The sequence below is a fragment of the Drosophila rhopaloa genome, unplaced genomic scaffold (genome assembly GCF_018152115.1).
Source record: "Drosophila rhopaloa isolate 14029-0021.01 unplaced genomic scaffold, ASM1815211v1 contig_163, whole genome shotgun sequence".
Lineage (NCBI taxonomy): Eukaryota > Metazoa > Arthropoda > Insecta > Diptera > Drosophilidae > Drosophila > Drosophila rhopaloa.
In genome coordinates, this window is record NW_025335043.1 from 11,793,745 (window position 1) to 11,814,089 (window position 20,345).

At 39.5% G+C, this 20,345-nt stretch overlaps 1 protein-coding gene across 1 annotated transcript; it reads left to right on the plus strand.

Annotated features, from left to right (window-relative positions):
* The first annotated feature begins 2,034 nt into the window (after positions 1–2,034).
* LOC108053859 (mucin-5AC) lies at positions 2,035–18,968 on the plus strand. Its single transcript, XM_044457853.1, has 5 exons — positions 2,035–2,604; positions 12,890–15,238; positions 15,333–15,526; positions 15,588–16,005; positions 18,101–18,968. Exons 1-5 carry the CDS (start codon positions 2,352–2,354, stop codon positions 18,409–18,411), a joined length of 3,525 nt encoding a protein of 1,174 aa, XP_044313788.1. The 5' UTR covers positions 2,035–2,351; the 3' UTR covers positions 18,412–18,968.
* The last annotated feature ends 1,377 nt before the right edge of the window (positions 18,969–20,345 follow it).

The following is a 20,345-nucleotide window of genomic DNA, read 5'->3' on the forward strand; positions in this document are numbered from 1 at the left end:
AAGCGGCTTTTTTGGCAATTATAAATACGGGTACACTACCTCATGTGTAGAACGAACAGAAAAGGTAGTTCCAACTCTAAAAAATGTATTCAAATGTTCCTTCATAAAAATATTAATTTTCTTGAGCTATTCAACTTTTTAAGAAGGCTTATTTGGAGCCAAAGTACATTAGCTTTTTACGGTGTTTTCACTAATGAGTATCTTTAGCTCCAAACACCTTCTCGTGTCTATCTTACTCGTTTGTAATCGCATTGCTCGCCTCGGGAGTTAAGTTTAGAATGCTGATGTTATAACAAATTAACAAAAAATATTAACAAAAAATATAATCATATAAAAACGAGCACGAATGAGCGAGTCAATGGCATTTCTTATAATTAAACTGGGAGCGAACTTAATGAGCAAAGCTTGGCGGCGGACACACAAAAAAATCTATTCGAATTATAGCCAAATTACGAATAACATATAATTTAAAAAATGGTTATCATGGGGCTGTTCTTTGTGATCATCAGTTTGGCATTAGCACCATCATCATCATGCAAATCTCTTTCTTTTAGACTTTTCTTACATGGCATCCTGCTTGGCTCAATTAATCATGGGAACTGCCAGTGGCCAAAAAAAGAAGTTTCGGCTTATGTTTCTGGCCAACGATCGTTGAACTTTCGCCCATCCTCTTTGGCCGTTTACTAGAAAGGTTCTTGGCCAATGTAAAAATAGAAATGCTATGCGTAGCTTTGTCCCTCGTTTGCCACAATAACTCATCAGCATAACAAAGAATCATAACTAATGTGAGGGTCAAAATGTGGACTCATCCGCTTAGTAAAGTCTGGGTTTTTATTTCTTTAACCAAAATTACGCAAAGCAATGCCGCACCCAGGCATGAAGGCTTCTTGACTTCGCTCGAGTTGAGTGGCAGTTTATGCCGCATACCAAATCGAGTGAAATTGTCAACGTAATTTTGCGCAAGCCTCGCCAAAAAGGCCCCTCGAACACTTTTTTAATTGATTCCTCGCCAGGCAATGACACACATTGCCATAAAAATTCATAGTTGCTTATGTTTTTAATGGTTAACGACGAGGCAGAAATGAAACTGACAAGTCCCGCATACAACAGGGCGTATGCGTGCTGCGGCTTTGGGTTTGGGCTTTGGGATTTTATTGAACCGCAGGCGGTGGCGCTGATCGGTTTGCCCGAGCTGAGCTCGGCGACCTCAGTTATCACTCTTACTTACTGCGAATTATAATTGATGTTTGCCCATGCCATAGGCCCGCCGTGATGGCCAAGTCAGCCATTTATATCAGCTTTTAATTTGTTGAGCAGCTTATGGAGGCTACTATCTGAGGAGGGACATTAAAGTTGGCTGGTGTCCCATAATTTGTGGAAACAACTGTTTCTAAACTGCACAAGTTATGGCTCGAATGTCCCATTTGACAGTGGAGATAATTTAAATACTTCATTGGTAAAGAAAGACATTAATGAGTCTGCTATTGACTAAGTTACACAAATTTTGGTCTTAGCTCAACCAAAATATTTAATATTGAATATTTTGAAAAGAAATTAAGCAACTTTGCATAAATAACCTTTAATTATCATTCTTCATTTTTGATATCTTCATTTAAGTTAGGTTGAATATTAAAAACATAAAATTAGCCATATTTATAAAGAAACTTAATATTCATTTTAGTTGGAAGACTATATATTAGATATGAATTTTGGGAAGATTAAGTAAGCGGATAAGGAATAAGAAAAAAAGTATTAGTCTAACATTTTTTTGTGCAGTGCACTGAGTTGCCCTAGATACAGCCCCTATTATTATACCGAAACGCACTGTACACTTAACTAAAACCCGTTTAGTACCCTCTTGCAATGCATTTTCTCTACCAATGATTTTCGCCGCATTTTCCATGACTATTTGTGTACCAATCAGCAACATTTCACTAATGCACTCCGATCTCTCTTCCGACATTTGCAGCAAAAGGCAGGCGTACGATTTCCCAAAGCAGCAGCGCAGATAAGTCGACAGCACGACTTGAATTATTGCACGCAACAGCAACATCCACGGCAGCAACATCTACAGCAGCAACATCCACAGCAGCAACATCAACGGGCAGAGAAAGGGGAGAGGTTGCAGCCAAAGTAACCGACCAGAAGACGCAGCTTCATTCTACAAAACAATTGTGGAAAAGTGGAAAATTCGTGTGTGTGTGTGTGTGCCTGAGTGTGCGAAAACGAACAATAGAAAACCAGATAGAAAATCAGCAGAGAAAACAATCAGCCAAAGCAACGGCCAGAGCAGCAACTATAATTTTAGTACTTTTGTTTACTTTTTTTATTCGGTATATGCTTCGGTTACGATGTCGTTGATGAAAATCCATCGAGGCAATGAATCATTTTGCTGTTGCTGGTTGCTGTTGTTGGTGGCATTGTTGTTGGCTGAGGCGGCAGTAGTGGCAGCAGCGGCAACATTGAGTGAAACGCAGACGAATGCAACTAATGGTGCAATTAGAGAGCCGCCTGTGCAACATCAGCAGAAACTCCAGTTGAATGCGACCGCCGGCGACGGCGAAAGCCGAAATTCAGCGGAAATTTTCAGCCCCAGCGATGTGGGTAAGTTTTCTAGCATATTACAACCCGTATCCATTTGTACACACACGAACACTCGCGCAACAACAGCAAGCAACAAAAAATTGCCAACTAGCCAAAATAAATCTATGCCAATTATTGACCAACTGGCAGCAGACGAAACAACAATCGCCGCTGCAACATTCGAGTGGCTGGCAGGCTGGAAACAATTGGCCCGGCCAACGAATGTGGCCGAAGAAGCGGCTTTAACTGCAGGCCGCTCTGGCATTGGCCAATCTTTTGCATTTTGAAAGCCAGAAGTGGTTGTCAACGTTGAGGTTGTTATGAGACAGAAAGGAATTGGCTTTATGGGGCAGTTTCCTTGCATTCAATTTAATGCTTTCGGTTTTGGCCATCACCAGCTTTGGCTATATAAAAAAGTTTATAGCATTTTATTTTAATCATGGGACTTAATGGGGAGCACTTAAGGATTTATCTAAATTCTGTTTTAAAGACATTTAATGTGGTGGGTAACAAGCAAATTTTAATGAATAGCTTTAATTTTTATTAATTTTACTTAATGTTCTTTTTAAAGAGATCTTAACTTTATATTCTTAATCCATAAAATGGAATGGGGAAAGTTGAAAACGTTAATGTTAAAAAGTAATTTGTAAATGATTTAAGAAGATTTAAGGAGTTTTTATGAAACGACAATGTTTTAATTTTAATCATTTAACCAATTAAGGCTTAAAAATTAAAAATAGTCAAATCATAAGTTTCAATGACTTTACTATACCTTCTATTAATTTTTTTTGAATTCAAAGGAAAGACAGTGTTAAAGTTTTTGATTCCATCAATGACGTTGTAATATTTTTAGAAACATTTAACATTTAAAATATTAATAGGCACTTCAAAGTAATTAATTTAATTTAGAAAGGTCCCGGCCAAAAGTGTGACCCCTTTGGCTCCACTCAAGTTTATTAAAACAAGATTCCACCGCAGAGATAATCCCACAAAATGTGAGACCCTATAGAGTTGCAACCGTCGAAAATATGAAACGGTTCTGCAAGGGCAAATGTCGAGGTGAAGATAGCTTAAGCCTGCCTTTCATAAACGCTTTTTAAAAACGCTGCAAGTGCTCGGCGGCCAATGGATTGATTAGACCGGCTCTTTTGTCCATGGCTGCCTCGCAGACACTCATAAATGTAAACAGTAATTGTTATTTCAATTAAGTATTTTCATAAACAATTAAGTTTGGACTTGGTGATTTTTCAAATGCTTCACAGCGTGGGCGTTTGAAATCGAAATGGAAATTGTGTTTCGCATTTTAATTTAAATTCAATGGCCGACATAAGTGTGTTTTTTATTGGAACAAAGTGTTAGGCCTAGAGTTCCGAAACTCGAAAAGCACTCAAGCAAAAAATGTTGTCCGCATCTTTATTCATGAACTTTTTGTTTGGTTTAAGACCACATTTTTACTGGACATTTTATTGCGGCCCAGAGCTAACTAAACAAAGTTTAATGCATTTTGATTATGCTTAATTTATGCCCGATGAATGGGCATAATTTCGGTGTTTATTTTCGTTTTTTTTTTCTTTTGACCAGTCGCTTACGAAATGCAATTTACAGAGTTGGCCTGGCCAGTTGTAGGTGTCGTTTGCTGGCCACTTGAACACTCGAGATACTTGGCCAAAAATATCAATATTGGTGTGGCTCAGGTTCGGTTTAAAAAAAAATTTGTTGTGTGCTCATTACGTTTACCTGTTTCTTTTTCATTTTTTTCGGGCCGCTGAGAGACCTCATGTGCGTCCATTGCGTAATCCCACTCGTTTAGCAGGCGTAGTGAAGCGTTGGCAAGCTCCAAGTTTCAAAAAAGAAGAGCCCCAAAGAGCAAATCTGAAAAGTCAACAGAGAGTCAGCCAACCAGTCAGTCAGCCAAGTGCATTCGGGCCAGGTATGCATCTACCGGGGATTTAAACTCGGTCTGCACCAGGGCGTATACGCAATATGAGGGCGTGCATCAATGTGGGAAAAAGGTGGGGAGAGTGAAAGAGGCAGTCGAGACATTGTTGCCGGAGGGAAAAAGCCACTGCAACTGCTCAAATATTAAACCCTTTCACATTGCCTACTACCGTATTACGTACTCTGATTCGGATTTTGGTTTTACCTCTGCTCCCAATATGTAATAACAAGTATTCAATCAAAATATTTGCTCTGTTCATTATTCCATTGGTCCGAAGCTCACATGTGTAAACAGCACAGCGAACAAACAGATATCGATTCATTTATAATAGATCTTCGTCACGGAACTAATCGATGGAGTAGGGTTCAGTTGAGCCGGATGGCAAGGCCAAGAATTATTTACATATAATTATGTAAGGTTTTCATCTGGGGAAACGTTTGAGAAAGATAAACAAGAAAGAGAACTAAAATAACAAACAAACAATAAATTAGTTTCAATGAATCATAATTAATATGGCTTTTAAAGTGATATGCTTTTAGCGATAGAATAAAGGAAATTTGAAATACCACTATCTACCTTATTATACCCTTGCAGAGGGTATTATAATTTTGGTCAAAAGTGTGCAACGCAGTGAAGGAGACATCTCCGACCCTATAAAGTATATATATTCTTGATCAGGATCACCTCCTGAGTTGATATAGCCATGTCCGTCTGTCCGTCTGTCCGTCTGTCCGTCTGTCCGTCTGTCCGTCTGTCCGTCTGTCCGTCTGTCTGTCCGTCTGTCTGTTTCTACGCGAACTAGTCTCTCAGTTTTAAAGATATCGAATTGAAACTTTGCACACACCCTTCTTTCCTTTGCACGCAGTATATAAGTCGGAACGGCCGGGATCGGCCGACTATATCCTATAGCTGCCATATAACTGATTGATCGGAAATGCCATAACTTTGGTGTTTGTAAAGTTAGGAAGTTGGGATTTTCTATGGGTTTTATATTTGGCCAATCAATCCGACCTACCAAATTTCATAAGGATCGGCCGACTATATCCTATAGCTGCCATATAACTGAACGATTGGAAATGCCATAACTTTGGTGTTTTTAAAGTTAGGAAGTTGGGATTTTTTATGAGTATTAAGAATGCATCATATGAATAATTTTGGAGAATATAATTTACAGAGTATTCTGCAAGGGTATATAAACTTCGGCTCCGCCCGAAGTTAGCTTTCCTTTCTTGTTTTTATATTGTTATGAAATACAACTAAAACAATAGACAATTCTGTCTTAAATTTCTTTGTTGTTTGAAAATTAGTTAAAACAAGTTATTTTTTTAAAATATTAAATTATCCAAATAATAACCCCGGTATGTGTTTTTTATATTTCCTTGATATTTCAATTTAATCAAAGTAAATCCCCCAAAATGACTGCACAAATTTAAAATTTAATTTAAATTGGTTGTTCAAAATAATTGTGGCAATAAAAATGAAATGCAAATGTATTCAAATCATGTTATACAATAACCTAAAAATGTTAAAAATTATATAGCAACGTTTTTCTTTTTGATTTCCTGGATATTTACATTAATTTCGCATGGTTTTTGCCTTTCAATTGAATTTAATTTGAAGACCTAAATTCGCATTCCCAGTTGGTAACATTGTGGTTTCGTCGGTGGTTTTATCTTTACCTTTGCCTAGGAAAAGGAAATAAAACGCGCAATTTGTGTTTCGGTGGCCACGGCGAATATCAATTTAGTGTGTTTTTGCTTTATTTTTATATAAAATGTTTATAATTTCTTTTTCATTAGCTTTCGTTACGAAAAATGTGGCCACCGTGGAGGTTTGTTGAACCCTTCCTCAGGTCCATCAATTTGTTAATTTCCTTAGCTGTTGTCTTTCGCTGTCTTGTGTTTTTTCGTGTGCGTGATTAATAATAAAACCGCTGGTGACCCACAACTCCGGGGAAAAGGTTACGCAACTGCGATGATTTACAGGGGACTTAATTAAAATCCGTGGGACAAAAGAAAGCGGCCAAGAGCTAATGATGGGGGTGGTGCAAAAGTTGTAGCTTACGTTGCGTAAATACCGACTGGGATGCGACTGATGACTGGTGATGAACATGTGCCACGCCCCTCGGCCATTTGCAACGCCTCAATGCACAGCAAACGTGGGGTATTGAAAACGTGGGGTATTCAGCCCGAGCTGAATTCGCTAAGCCAAACAAAAAAACGGAAGCCAGCAAAAAAGAAATAAAAAATCCTAACAAATCATGAACAACAAAACTTAGTAATTATCCAATGTTGCAGATCGTATTGTTGACCATTTAACATATGGGGCTATGGCTCCCTTTGAAATAGGCGACCAAAGTGGAAATCGCTCGCTGAGTCGTAATTGCGCAATTAAAAGGTCAGGTCTATCAAGGCACCCAAGGGTTAAAGCCCAAAACCAGGAAGCCAAATGGCCAAAACCAACGCCAAAACGATTCATTTAGCGGCATTTCACGACAACTTCACCATCAACATCAGTTTCAACTCCATTTCCGCATTGACATCCGCGATGCTTTTGGCTTGCATTTCTTCGTTTTTAGCCCGGTGCGAGTACCTTTGCCATTTCTCTTGGCTTTCTCACGTCGTCGCTGGCAGCTGCACTTCCTGCATTCGACTGCATTTTACTGCACTTTTCTGCACCCACAAGAGTTGGCTGCCAGCGATGGCTCCTTTTTTGGCCAAAATGTCGAACCGGACAACTTTGAACTGCCTTTAGTTGTGGATTTAGGGGCACCGCATAAATAAATTGCTTCACTTTTTCGTGCTGATCAATTTAATAGGTTGTACAATTTAAAAGGAGTGCATATTAAAGCGCATTCATTTAACGACTTTTCAAAGGTAACAATAATAATGGATAAAAGCCACAATCTTAAATATATTTAGCCTGCATAATCGATAAATTTTATTATGGTTTTTTTTATATATATACTATGAATATTTTATATTCCCTTGGAAATTATATCTTTAAATACTATTGAACTACTATTAATAACATTAATTTATATTTTACTTGGTTTTGATCAGTGTAGTATTTTGATTATTTTTGGATACCAGATGTACCATAAGGCCATTTGATATTTTATTTATTTTTTACTTGAGTACAAATATTTCTTTACTTTTGTTTGTAACTACCCAATAAACAAGTTAAACGGTATTTTCCCGTACCGCTCCTTAAATGGAGCTTTTCATTGGGGATTTTTAAAGTCCACTAGTAGAGAGTACACCCCCGATAAAACGGAATTCCTCGTTATGGTTAAGGAGCTATGTGGCATTCAGTGCCTTTTCCCATTTCGCGTTGCACGCTTCGATTCCACATTAGAAATGCTTTCAATTGGCGATTCCACCTAAACAAAAAAACATGTCTTGCATGTCTGCAGCTCAGTGAGTCAAAAAAAAAACGAAAAAACCGAAAAAGAGCCGAAATAATCAAACACGTTTTAGCCATGAACGTGGGACAGGATAGGGTGGAGCGAATATTGCACGCTGCAAACGAAAGCGAGAAGCGAAAAAAAAGCTGGGAAAATAACAGAGACAGAGCGGCCAGAAAATTGCAACGAAAGCGGAGAAAGTTTTTGTTTCTGCCGAGGCGGCATTTAAAAAATTGTATTTATGAACTGCCTGTCGTATCGGTGTGAGCGGTTATGAGTTGCCTTTGTGTAGGTTTTTCGAATGCACCAACTTAAGCAAATACAAATACCAGGCTAAAAACCAGAAAGCAAAAGTGAAGTTGCGACGCGTGAATTAGTGCCAGCGAATTAATGAAAGTTTTCAGCGCTTACATCGATTGGATTTGGATTTGCATCTGCTCAGCTTGCTTGGCTTTCTTTCGCTGGCCAGGAAACGAATAAAATGATTCAGAAAGCGATGAGTCAAGGTCAGAAAGTGTAAGTCTTTCTGATGAAGACGTTGGCGTAAATAAATATGGAACAAGCTGTTAATGTATTGTGTATGGCCAATATTTTATAAATCTGATCATTACGTAAGATTCGTTATTAATAATAATTTATTCATGGAAATAAAATCGTCAATAATATATAAAATATCTTTCAGGTCTAAAGTAATGAAATCGCATTATATTTATTAATAACCTTTTAATTACTTCATTCAATTAGCCTTCGTTCTACAAATAACTTTTATTTTATTACACAATTCCATTTATTGAGTAATTCAAATAATTATTAAAGTCCGTATTAATTAATTCCCTTCAAAAATGATTTCCGCTGAGTCTAAAGACCTTAAGAAATAATGTGTAACATTTTTATCTAAATATGCAAGAATATTGACTATATAAGGTTGTCTGTATATTCATTATTTAATAATGGCTCAACAGATTGATATAAATGTTTTTTATTTTTAGGAATGCATATTTATATATTTATATTGTTTATTTTAAAGCCAGAACAATATTCATTGCATGACACATCATCATCGAACTTGGGTCTTTATTCTTGAGTCTGCGGTCTATGTGTCATGGCTGCGTTGGGGCGGAAATTTCCAAATTTTCTGTCAATTTGGCTAGGCTGTAATTTGGCTTTGGCGGCCTGTGCAACGTTGCGTATGATTGACATTTGTGTCATAGCCACAGTCGCTCATTCGTACTTATATGATTATGAGTTTTCCGCTCATTGAATGATATTTCATAACTTTGAATGTGACACCATTAAATAAGTTTAGACAATCGAATCAAACACAGCTGTCAGCGCGATCAACTGCATTGCGTGAGCGATGTTTTCTGGGGTGTCTGTGTACTTGTTCGTTTGTCAATTAGCAGTGAATGAAAAAATGAAAATAAATAAAAACAAACTGCAAAGTCAGCTGTCGCTCAAGTCGCTGCCCACTCGTGTCGGTAATTTATTTTTAATTAAAAGTTCTAAACAAAAGCCAAGACATGCGATTCATTCAAGCGCTAATATCCATCCCGCACTCAACTACCTATCTATAGCTTAGTTTGTGTTTTTCTAACTCAATTGTTACATAGTACACTTCAAGAAATTAATTTATTTTGGGTATTTTCGAAAATAAAATGGTTTGTTTTGCGTAAAAGCGGAAAACGAACCTTGAGGATCGATTCAAGTTTCACATAATAATTGCATACCTAAATTGTTATGTGAAACTTGAATAGTTAGTTGAAACTTTTCTAATTATTTAAATTATTTATTCAACATTACATTTTAAGGATATAATGTAATTTATACAGGTAATTTATAATGTAATTCATTTTTGATGTTTTAATGTTTTGATGAAAAAAAGCAGAGAAAAAACATAACCCGTTTAATATTTTAACTTCCTAAACGATTTAGCATTTAATTATTAAAAGTAAAGTTATGCTTGATCTTGAACTATGAATATTTATAATATATTAGTGAAATATTTTTTTTCATGTGTTAAAACTAAAACATTGACTGTGGCTTCGGTTCGAATAGCATCTGTGCAATTATTGGGTGGGAAAGGGAAGGAGTGGGAACAACCTTGATGGGCCTTGTGCGGCAGCGAAGACTCATTAGCTGCCAAATAAACTTGGCTGTTTTCGACCAGAATCGCCAGGCAAACCGGGCGGGGTCTTCTCCATTGTATCTTTTTTGTTGTGCTCGGGGGCCAGAGTTCGATGGCGAATTTCGCAAAAATGTAGAAGCTAATGCTGGCATTAGTCACGCCGTCGCATCCGTTTGATGGCTGCTTTGTTCTCCTCTAGCCGGAGATTAATCACCTGCCAAATGCTGCACAATTTTCGGGCATTATGTAAGCAGCTCGCAGGCAGTTAGGTAAACAGCCAGATTAGAATTCCCCCCAACCCATTTTTCGCAGTTTATTTCTGGCAGGTCGCAATACCAATTTGCCAATTGTCGGAGCTCCAAAAGCCGACTGCTGACAGAAGGGGAGAACCGTTTCTGATGCCCGTCTTGGGCTAGTTGGCCATTGGTTTTGGTCCGCTTCGCTCAACTTGGCTCCGTCGCAGCCGAAAAGATCGTGTATGTGACCAAAATCAAATTAAAATTCCACAACGCATGCCAAGTGGCGGCGGCGTCGATATCCACGGCGGCAATAGCAGCATTGCTAATGCCAAGAAGTCGCACAGGGCAAGCAATAAGCAATAAGCAATGGCCAGGCCGGAGTTCCCAATACCATAAAGCAGTCGAGTCGGGAGGAAGTCGACACCTCCAATGCACACCCTTTCCTTGGGGTGGACAAACTAAAAAGTAATGAAAAATTCAAGTTTTTGAAATAAATATATACATAGTTAAAATTGACAAATAAATATATGATTGTAGAATCAGTGTCAAAAATATATGTTTTAAATGTAAAAGAAAACTTACTTCAAAAAGGAATATAAATTGGTTGTATTTTTTATGGAATCTTTAGCTAATTATTAAATAGATTTGTTTAAAGTATATACTTTAAAAATATTTATTGAATGGGAATAAACATTTTATATTATTATATAAATATATGTCCTTTCAAGAGTTTTTATAGCTTTTGCACCACAAAATTGTATCTTTAATAAGGGTAGAATATTTTTAGATAAATGTGTATGTACGGCAATCATTAAGAGAAGTATTAAATGGTTATTTGATATACTTCCCCTTATTCAAATTATTCCAAATGGCAGACAAATTTTTCTTAGTTCTTCACCTATAAAAATTACCCTAGAGATTCCTTAATCCTACCCTATAGTTTAGCCACCTTTTGGTAGTATATTTATCCAGTGCTAGGCGCAGCCGATCCGATGTCTGTGACTGTGGCCAAAATGGCAGCGGACGGCTGCTTGTCGTTTCATTGAAGGCATCGCACCGACGTGACGAGACGCCCAAATGGGGCGCTCAGTGTTGTACAATGCGGCAGAATAGACGACAAACGAAAAGTGGAAAACGCAGAGCGAGAAAACGAGAAACGACTTGGCCAAAACAAAGACAAATTGTTAGGCGAAAAAATAGGAGGGGGAGGGGGCGGTGGGGCCCAAGTGGCCGAAATGCGGCAGCCGGCGGTGGAAGCGGCGGCATCTGCAACTTGTTCTAGCCGCCTTGCCGCGCTTGAGATGCCAGGCAGGCGGCCCAACCTTGGCCTAAACTGCCAGCCAATGAACTAAATGTTTGTGAAAAGCAACACTGTTTGTTTGTTGGCATTGTTTTGGCCATTTTGGCAACGCGAAAATTAAACAATTGTGCAAGCAGTCGCTTGTAATTGTTTTGCCTGATTCCGCGGGTCAAAAAGCAGCGCGGATTTAGGCCCATTGCTCAATCATTGTTTTAATGACCAGCTGCCGGGCCTGAGGCACATAGAACATAGAAGCCCCGAGCCAATGGTTAATTAACGAGTCGGAGTAACTGCAGCACAGCTACGAGTATAATATCGGACATTTTCGGTGAACCAGTTGGGCCAAGGAGCGTTTTGGCCAACTGATTAATGGCCGAAAGAGCAGCCTCGTTTCTCAAGATGTTCATGTTGCCGCCGATGGCAAAAGATGCTGTTTGTTAATACCGCAGATGATGATGGCGATGATGATTGTGGCCGAGTCGGCCTTACCCTAGGCAAAGTTCGCATTCCAAACGGGTTTCGTGCTCGCTGCCTTAGTCGCATTTAATTTCCATTTCGAGATTTGTTTTTCCAATATTTGTCACGATCTGGCGTCAAGAATGCCAGAGCCAGGCAGCCTACACTGAAATGAAAATTGATAAGAAAACGGGGTCGATGTGATCATGCGAATATGATTCATTGATGTTGATTAAAAAGTTTAATGCACTACAATTGGAATTCATGGTTACCATTTATTTCTTTGACAATCAGAAAACGGCTCTTTCCAAATAAACCAGTATTTATTTAAATAAAATAAAAGGCAATTTAAAGTTTGGTTTTAATATAAATTGAGCAATTTTGATTTAATCAAAATATAGCTCAATTAAGCAACAGTGAAAGAATTTAATATTAAATATATTATTTTAATATTTTTAATCACATTAAAGTGATTGACTATTATAATATAAGTTTATAATTCAGAAATAACTAACTTCATTCTAACTAACTAATTGCACGTCGGAAATTTAAATTAGTTGAAGAATTATATTTTGTGTTATTATAAGCATTGATATATAAATTGATTGCAATCTTAGAATCTTATTATAGCCAAGATAATTGCTTTAATGATCCGATTAAAATAAATTGATGATCCATGATTATTTCGCCATTGTTAGTATTCTATCTATAATAAATTAAGCTGAAGCATCTAAAGTATTAAATAATTATAATCAATTATTTTGTTATGTGTACTTATAAAACCACTTTGAAGATATTCCAACCATTCTAAGTAAATATTTTTCCGATTCTCTGTTTACAGATGCGGTTGGTGATAAACCCACTACTTACAGGCCCTCGGGTGCCAACCGACCCTCGATTGCACCACTCAATTCGGCTCAGGATCGTGAGAGGAAGCTGATGAATGTGCTGGCTGCCCGGAGAACAGCTCTCCATCGAGGTGGCTTCCGCACCAGGATTGGCACCACCGGAAGGAGTGCCATTTCCCCATCCGCAGCGGTGGAGAGTACTTCCAAGGCACCCAGTGATCCGCGATCGGTGTGCATCCGGAATTGCACCAAGAACTTCACACGGCGCACCACCGCCAGTTGCATGCGACAATGTGCCAACTTTACGCGGATGGCCATGGCTTCGAATGGGAATAGTTCGGTGGTTCTGAAGGGCTCTGCTTCTATAAAGACCGCATCTTCTGCAGGAGATCGGGACACCAACGAGATCCTCTTTAGCGATGAGTCCTCTCACGGACTTTTTGTGGTGGCCAAAGAGCAGAATGCCACCGTGAACCACATTGGAGATGGCACCAAGCCACCAGTGATGGGCAAGGGAATTCCCAGTAAAACTAATTCTATGGAGGAGGATGCAGAGGAGGAGGAAGATGAGCTAAAGCCATATGTCTTTTTTGGAGCCAAGTTGCCACCCATTCGACCTGGTGGTTTGACCATTAAACCAGCCGATGGGGATGATGAACATCCGCGGGTTCTAGAGGTTTCAGTGGCCCAAAGCACCACCACCACAACTCTGACTACAACTAGCACCACTCCTGCGCCAGTTAGCACCACCAGACCCACTGCCTCCACGCGAAGACCTTTGACCCCTGTGGAGAGAAGTCGCAGCAAGTACAAGTACCACATGAGGGAAAGGGGATTTGCAGCTGCAGCTGCACCACCAGCAGCAGCAGCACCACCACCTGCCCCACCAGCGAGTCGTACGAGGTATGTGGGCTCGGGAAGACCCACTGCTGGACTGGCAGATCCACTCCAGGAACTAAAACAAACCGATTCGGAAGTGGCCAAGCCGGTGGTGCGCAGGCTGGTGCAAAAAGTATCACCTTCATCCTCAACACCACTGATCATCACGGTACTAAGTGCAGAGGAGGAAACCACAGTGGGCCAGGTGGAAATTCTTCCAACCGAAGAAACCACCACAACCACAACAACAACAACGGAGAAACCCTCCACAACAACAAGTACAAGTACTAGTACAAGCACAACTACACCAGTACCAAGCACCACAAAAAGAACAACCACGAAACCTCCATCCACAACAAGCACTACAACCACAACCACTACAACTACTAGTACCACTCCCAGCACCACTCCCAGCACCACCACCAGCACCACCACAACGAGCAGTACTACACCCACTGTCATTCCCACCACAACAAAAGCCAATTCCATAATCGAAAAGGATAAAGAACTCATTAGAGCCTTGGGACCAGCTTTAACCCAAGAGATAAACATCGAGGATGCGAATAACTTGATTATATTCTGCAACAATACCTCCGATTGTGGTGTCACTCCTCGCACCCACAGTCAGCAGTACCACACCACTGATTCCAGTCCAAAGATACTGCGCACCACTGTCTTGACTTCCATAAGATCCACTGTGCATCCGCGACCCACTAGCACCAGTACGAGTACCACAACCACTGCACCACCGCCAGTGACTGTACCATCTGGTGAGGTCTATATCGGCATTGTGGAGTCGTCTTCTTCGGTGACGCCTGTGGACATAAGTTCCACGGTGATAGCCAACGAAAGGGATGTGAATCTGGAGATGAGGCGCATGAATCTGGTCACCCTAGTTCTGGTGGCTGTGGGAGTGGTTCCTCTGGCCGCCATCATCCTCTATCTGGTGCGCAACTATGTGGTGCGCCGACGCGCCAAACAAGGTGAGGTCTTCGACGTCTGCATCACGGATCAGCAGCCCATCAGCCCAGTGAAGAAGGTGGACTCCAAGTACCAGATGGATGATGACGAGGACGAGGTGGATCACCCGCACCACCAGCACACGCACTCGCAACACCATCAGCACCACCAGGCCATGCCAATGTCACAGGCCTCGCAGCGAGATGCCAACCACAATAGATATGGAATGAACGATGACAAGACTTCGCTGGCCAGCGAGTTCCAGGAGTTCGAGCGGAGCAATATCCGGCTGAAGAGTCTCCTGGGCGAGGGCAACTTTGGCCAGGTGTGGAAGGCGGAGGCAGACGATCTGAGTGGTCATTTCGGAGCCACCAGAATTGTGGCCGTGAAGACAATCAGAGCCTGCAGTGCCCAGGTGAGCCTCAAGGACGAGGCAAACATTATGAGGAAATTAGGTTCCCATCAGAATGTGGTCACCTTACTAGGAGCCTGTGTGGAAAGTGGTCAGTACTAAAAGAATCTCTGGAGATTCTCCAGGGAACCCTTTTGTAATTCTACTAATCTTCTTTTAATAATTTAATAATAATTTTCTCATAGAACCCCACATGCTAATCATGGAGTATGCCATGAGGGGACGTCTTCTGTCCCTTCTGAGGGCAGCTAGAAGTGCCACTAACATATTGCCAGCCTCAGTGCCAGGTGGTCGAAGTCTGGCTCCTTTGTCGCCGCGAACCTTGGCAGGATTTGCCCTGGATATAGCCTGTGGAATGGAGTACATAGCAGGCAGAAGGGTGAGATCAAAATAAAATAATACACTTAAAGCTTTAGTAATTCCTTTTTTGCCTAACCCAGATTGTCCATCGAGATCTGGCAGCTCGGAATGTGCTTCTCGATCACAATGGCATGTGCAAGATCTGCGACTTTGGCATGTCCATCGATCTGGATGCGGAGCGTATGCGGAAGGAGCAGGAGAAGAATGCGGCCAACGATTTGCTGCGTAACAATGCGCACAAGTTCAAGTTCGACTTCGGCAGCAGATACATCCTGCAGCACTGGCAACACACCTTTGGCCAGGGTCAGGGCCAGGGTAACTGCTCCAAGGATCATCCGCACGGCGAGAAGAAGTCGCATCATGGTCACGACACCATCGGCAAGCGACACGCCCTGCCCATTCGGTGGATGGCCCCAGAGAGCCTCCAGTACCACATGTTCACCACCGAAACGGACATTTGGGCGTTTGGCATCGTTCTGTGGGAAATCGCCACTCTGGGTAGGTATTTTTGTCAAGATCGGAGCAAACAAAATGCCAGATTAGGTATCAAAAAAAAGTGGCATAGATAAAGACTTTTGACTCTCTAAAAATCTATATTTCATGTTAGTTTTTTCTAAGATTCCCAAAACTTGTAAAATGGTGACCCAAAATTTACCTAAATTTACCAAATTTAATCCGATTCCAAAGTGGCATACCTCTAAAAATTCGTGATTCGATTCTATAAAAATCTGCATTCAAAATTTTCAATTTGCCGTTTATCAAAATTTTGACCCATTTTCATGTTAGTTATTTCTAATTTTCCGATGTCTTGTAATAGAGTGCCCCAAAATCGGTCTTCGAGAGTCCGTAACTTTACCAAATTAATTCCGATTCCAAAGTGGCATACCTCTAAAGACTCGTGATTCGATCCTCTAAAAATCTGCATTCAAAATTTTCAATTTACCGTTTATCAAAATTTTGACCCATTTTCATGTTAGTTATTTCTAATTTTCCGATGTCTTGTAATAGAGTGACCCAAAATCGGATTTCGAGAGTCCATAACTTTACCAAATTTAATCCGATTCCAAAGTGGCATACCTCTAAAGACTCGTGATTCGATCCTCTAAAAATCTGCATTCAAAATTTTAAATATAACGTTTATCAAAATTTTGACCCATTTTCATGTTAGTTATTTCTAATTTTCCGATGTCTTGTGATAGAGAGACCCAAAATTGGTCTTCGAGAGTCCATAACTTTACCAAATTTAATCCGATTCTAAAGTGGCATACCTCTAAAGATTCGTGATTTGATTCTATAAAAATCTGCATTCAAAATTTTCAATTTAACGTTTATCAAAATTTTGACCCATTTTCCAAAATCGGATTTCGAGAGTCCATAACTTTACCAAATTTAATCCGATTCCAAAGTGGCATACCTCTAAAGACTCGTGATTCGATCCTCTAAAAATCTGCATTTAAAATTTGCAATTTGACGTTTATCAAAATTTTGACCCATTTTCATGTTAGTTATTTCTAATTTTCCGATGTCTTGTAATAGAGTGACCCAAAATCGGATTTCGAGAGTCCATAACTTTACCAAATTTAATCCGATTCCAAAGTGGCATACCTCTAAAGACTCTTGATTCGATCCTTTAAAAATCTGCATTCAAAATTTGCAATTTGACGTTTATAAAAATTTTGACCCTTTTTCATGTTAGTTATTTCTAATTTTCCGATGTCTTGTAATAGGGTGACCCAAAATCGGACTTCGAGAGTCCATAACTTTACCAAATTTAATCCGATTCCAAAGTGGCATACCTCTAAAGACTCGTGATTCGATCCTCTAAAAATCTGCATTCAAAATTTGCAATTTAACGTTTATCAAAATTTGACTCTTTTTTCATAGTAGTTAATTCTAATTTTCCGATGTCTTGTAATAGAGTGACCCAAAATCGGACTTCGAGAGTCCATAACTTTACCAAATTTAATCCGATTCCAAAGTGGCATACCTCTAAAGACTCGTGATTCGATCCTCTAAAAATCTGCATTCAAAATTTTCAATTTAACTTTTATCAAAATTTTGACCCATTTTCATGTTAGTTATTTCTAATTTTCCGATGTCTTGTAATAGAGTGACCCAAAATCGGACTTCGAGAGTCCATAACTTTACCAAATTTAATCCGATTCCAAAGTGGCATACCTCTAAAGACTCGTGATTCGCTCCTCTAAAAATCTGCGTTAAAAATTTTCAATTTAACGTTGATCAAATGTTAGACCCATTTCTATGTTGTAAAAGAGTGACCCAAAATTGGTCTTCGATAGTCCATAACTTTACCAAATTTAATCCGATTCCAAAGTGGCATACCTCTGGGTAAAGTGTAGTTAATTAAAGTATTTATTTACGATTCTGTATACATGTATGATATCACATATTTTGTACATCTGTGCTTTGTTTTTTATTTTACGTAGGTAATTAAAATCAATATTTATTTAATTCGTATGTTTCTTTGCACAGCTGGGCTAATATTACCAATTAAATGGATTAATATAAAATCTTTCAAAATGGTTAAATATAGAGTGTACCGACTAATTTGATGCTTTATACAAAATTCCAGGCTCCACGCCGTACTCCCAGCTGACGGGACGCGAGGTTATCCGCCGGGTGCCCCAGGGTCTGAGGCCCGATTTGCCCAAGGAGAGCCGGCACGAGTTCTACAACCTGATGTCCCGCTGCTGGCACAAGGAGCCTCACATGCGACCCTCGTTCGCCCAGTCGAGGCTGGAGATCACGAGGTCGCTGCACAAGTGGGTGGACGACGACTCGGCGGCCTCCGACTACATGGACGTGAGCGGGTTCAGCGAGGATCTCGAGCACGGAGTGGTCTACTTCAACCACCGGATCTCGGAGTTCGAGTGCGAGATATGACGCTGACTGAACCACCCCCCTCCCTGAATCCTGGCCCACCAGCTAACTGTGCATCTCAACCACTCCATCCACAACTCATCCACCGCCCACACATCTTTTTGCCTGTCTGTAGCTCTTTCGAAATTCTCCTCCCTTTTGACGTGCTTGTCGAGCAGTATTATTTGTATTTTATTGTTAATTTTCCATTTCGAACCCCAGAGAGTTTCTTTCATTGTATATATTTATTTGTTGACGCAACAAAATACGAAAATGCTTATGATTTACGATCTAGACCTTACGATTAATGAATGGCGCTACCTATGCCTAGTTTAATGTTCGTCACTTAGTTCTTCTAGTCTGTATCTGAAATCCCATCTTCGAATTGAGCTATTTCCCCTGGACGTAGCCAAGATTTGACTGCACAAAAGGAAACTTTGTAACCCCCATTCAGTTGTGAAAAATGATTCGTTGATATAGGCGTGCAGCGCATAGGATCTATGTAATTGTATTGATATCTAGCTATAGAATTGTACAAATAAATTAATTAAACACGAAATATAATTATGATTATTACACCAGTTGAAGTGGGTTTTATTTATTGAATGGAATTTAAAAGATAATATGAGTAGAGAATTAGCATTATATTAGTTATGGTATTTTTGTGCCGACCTATATTATAAATCTGATAAAGTTGACATGTCAGCTTTAAGCCCACTGTGCAGTTAACATAGTGTTAAAAGATGGTTAGCTTTTCTGTAAAATGAGGAAGTCATGTTAACTATCATTTAAGCTTTAAACTTTTTTTTTGGGTCCGGTACCTCTCTAAATTTGAATGGAACTGGTTCCATTTAACAAGGCGGTTAATTTAAATTTAAACATGTTACAGTACATATTCGAATTGTATTGCTTACAATAAGCTTTTAAGAAGATTTAAATGGTGTAATAATATAATAAAAAAATGTTGTTTAAGTTTCAGAAATTAAATCATACTTCATTTTCGAATTTAAAAGTAAAAATGATTTATAAATTTCAAGTTAAACTTTAAATTTGTTTAAAGAGCCTTCATTAAATAAACAATATGCTTTTTCGAACCATATTTTATGCAAATAAGTAGCGGGTACTTCACAAATTCAAAAGGTTGAGAGATGTCCAAGCCTACAACATCTTAGCAGACTAAATTAAAAACCGGAATTGTTTGGAGCAAAGAGTTTTCATCCGATAAAAATAAAACGCGTAAGTATGCATAATTATAACATAAACGGTATGTCTTATGAATATTAACCTGAAATGCAAAACTTAAAAAGGCAAACCTGATAATTTTCAATGTCAAAGTTCTTGTGCATTCGATTAAATATTCCAAAATGCAGGGTCAGTAATCCCCTTATAAACATGGCATTACTCCGGAACACAACACACAAAAAATAAATATAAAATTTTAATGTGCAAATTAGCCAAGTGCATCGCGGTGTTTTTATGGTCACACAGTTGGCTAACCGCCGGTAGCGGAAAATTTACGAATATGCAGCCAGAAAAAGCGTGGAGCAAGTGCAACAAAGTTGAGTCAGTGGAGGACACTTTCGGCCATGGTTGCTTGATTGATGACGCTGCAATTAAACACACGTCCAGCGATGCGGTAATCTCGGCAAATGGACATTAAGATAAAATGCGTGGAGGCTGGAAAGCATTGCGTGTAAAGGAAAATGAAATGAAAACTCATCTGGTGCCCCGTTTTGCCGCTGTGGTTACCAACGAAAGTGTGAAGAAAATGCTCTTTAAGTGGTCATTGAAAGTGCCACAGAAGCCGGAGGGAGGAGGCACTTGCCACTGCCCTGGAGCAATTGAGGCGATAGTTTATGGTTTTGACCAATGATGAAGAAATAACAATAAAGCGCAAAAAAGCGAAACGTCAAAAGCACGAAAAGTCGTTAATAGACGCAAGTCAAAGTCATTGCACA

Bases quoted from the DNA above. Each gene is read 5' to 3' on its own strand.
- LOC108053859 (XM_044457853.1), top strand. From the start codon at position 2,352: ATGTCGTTGATGAAAATCCATCGAGGCAATGAATCATTTTGCTGTTGC. The intron at 15,239-15,332 runs GTCAGTACTAAA...ATTTTCTCATAG, and splicing joins AGGAGCCTGTGTGGAAAGTG to AACCCCACATGCTAATCATG. The intron at 16,006-18,100 runs GTAGGTATTTTT...ACAAAATTCCAG, and splicing joins GTGGGAAATCGCCACTCTGG to GCTCCACGCCGTACTCCCAG.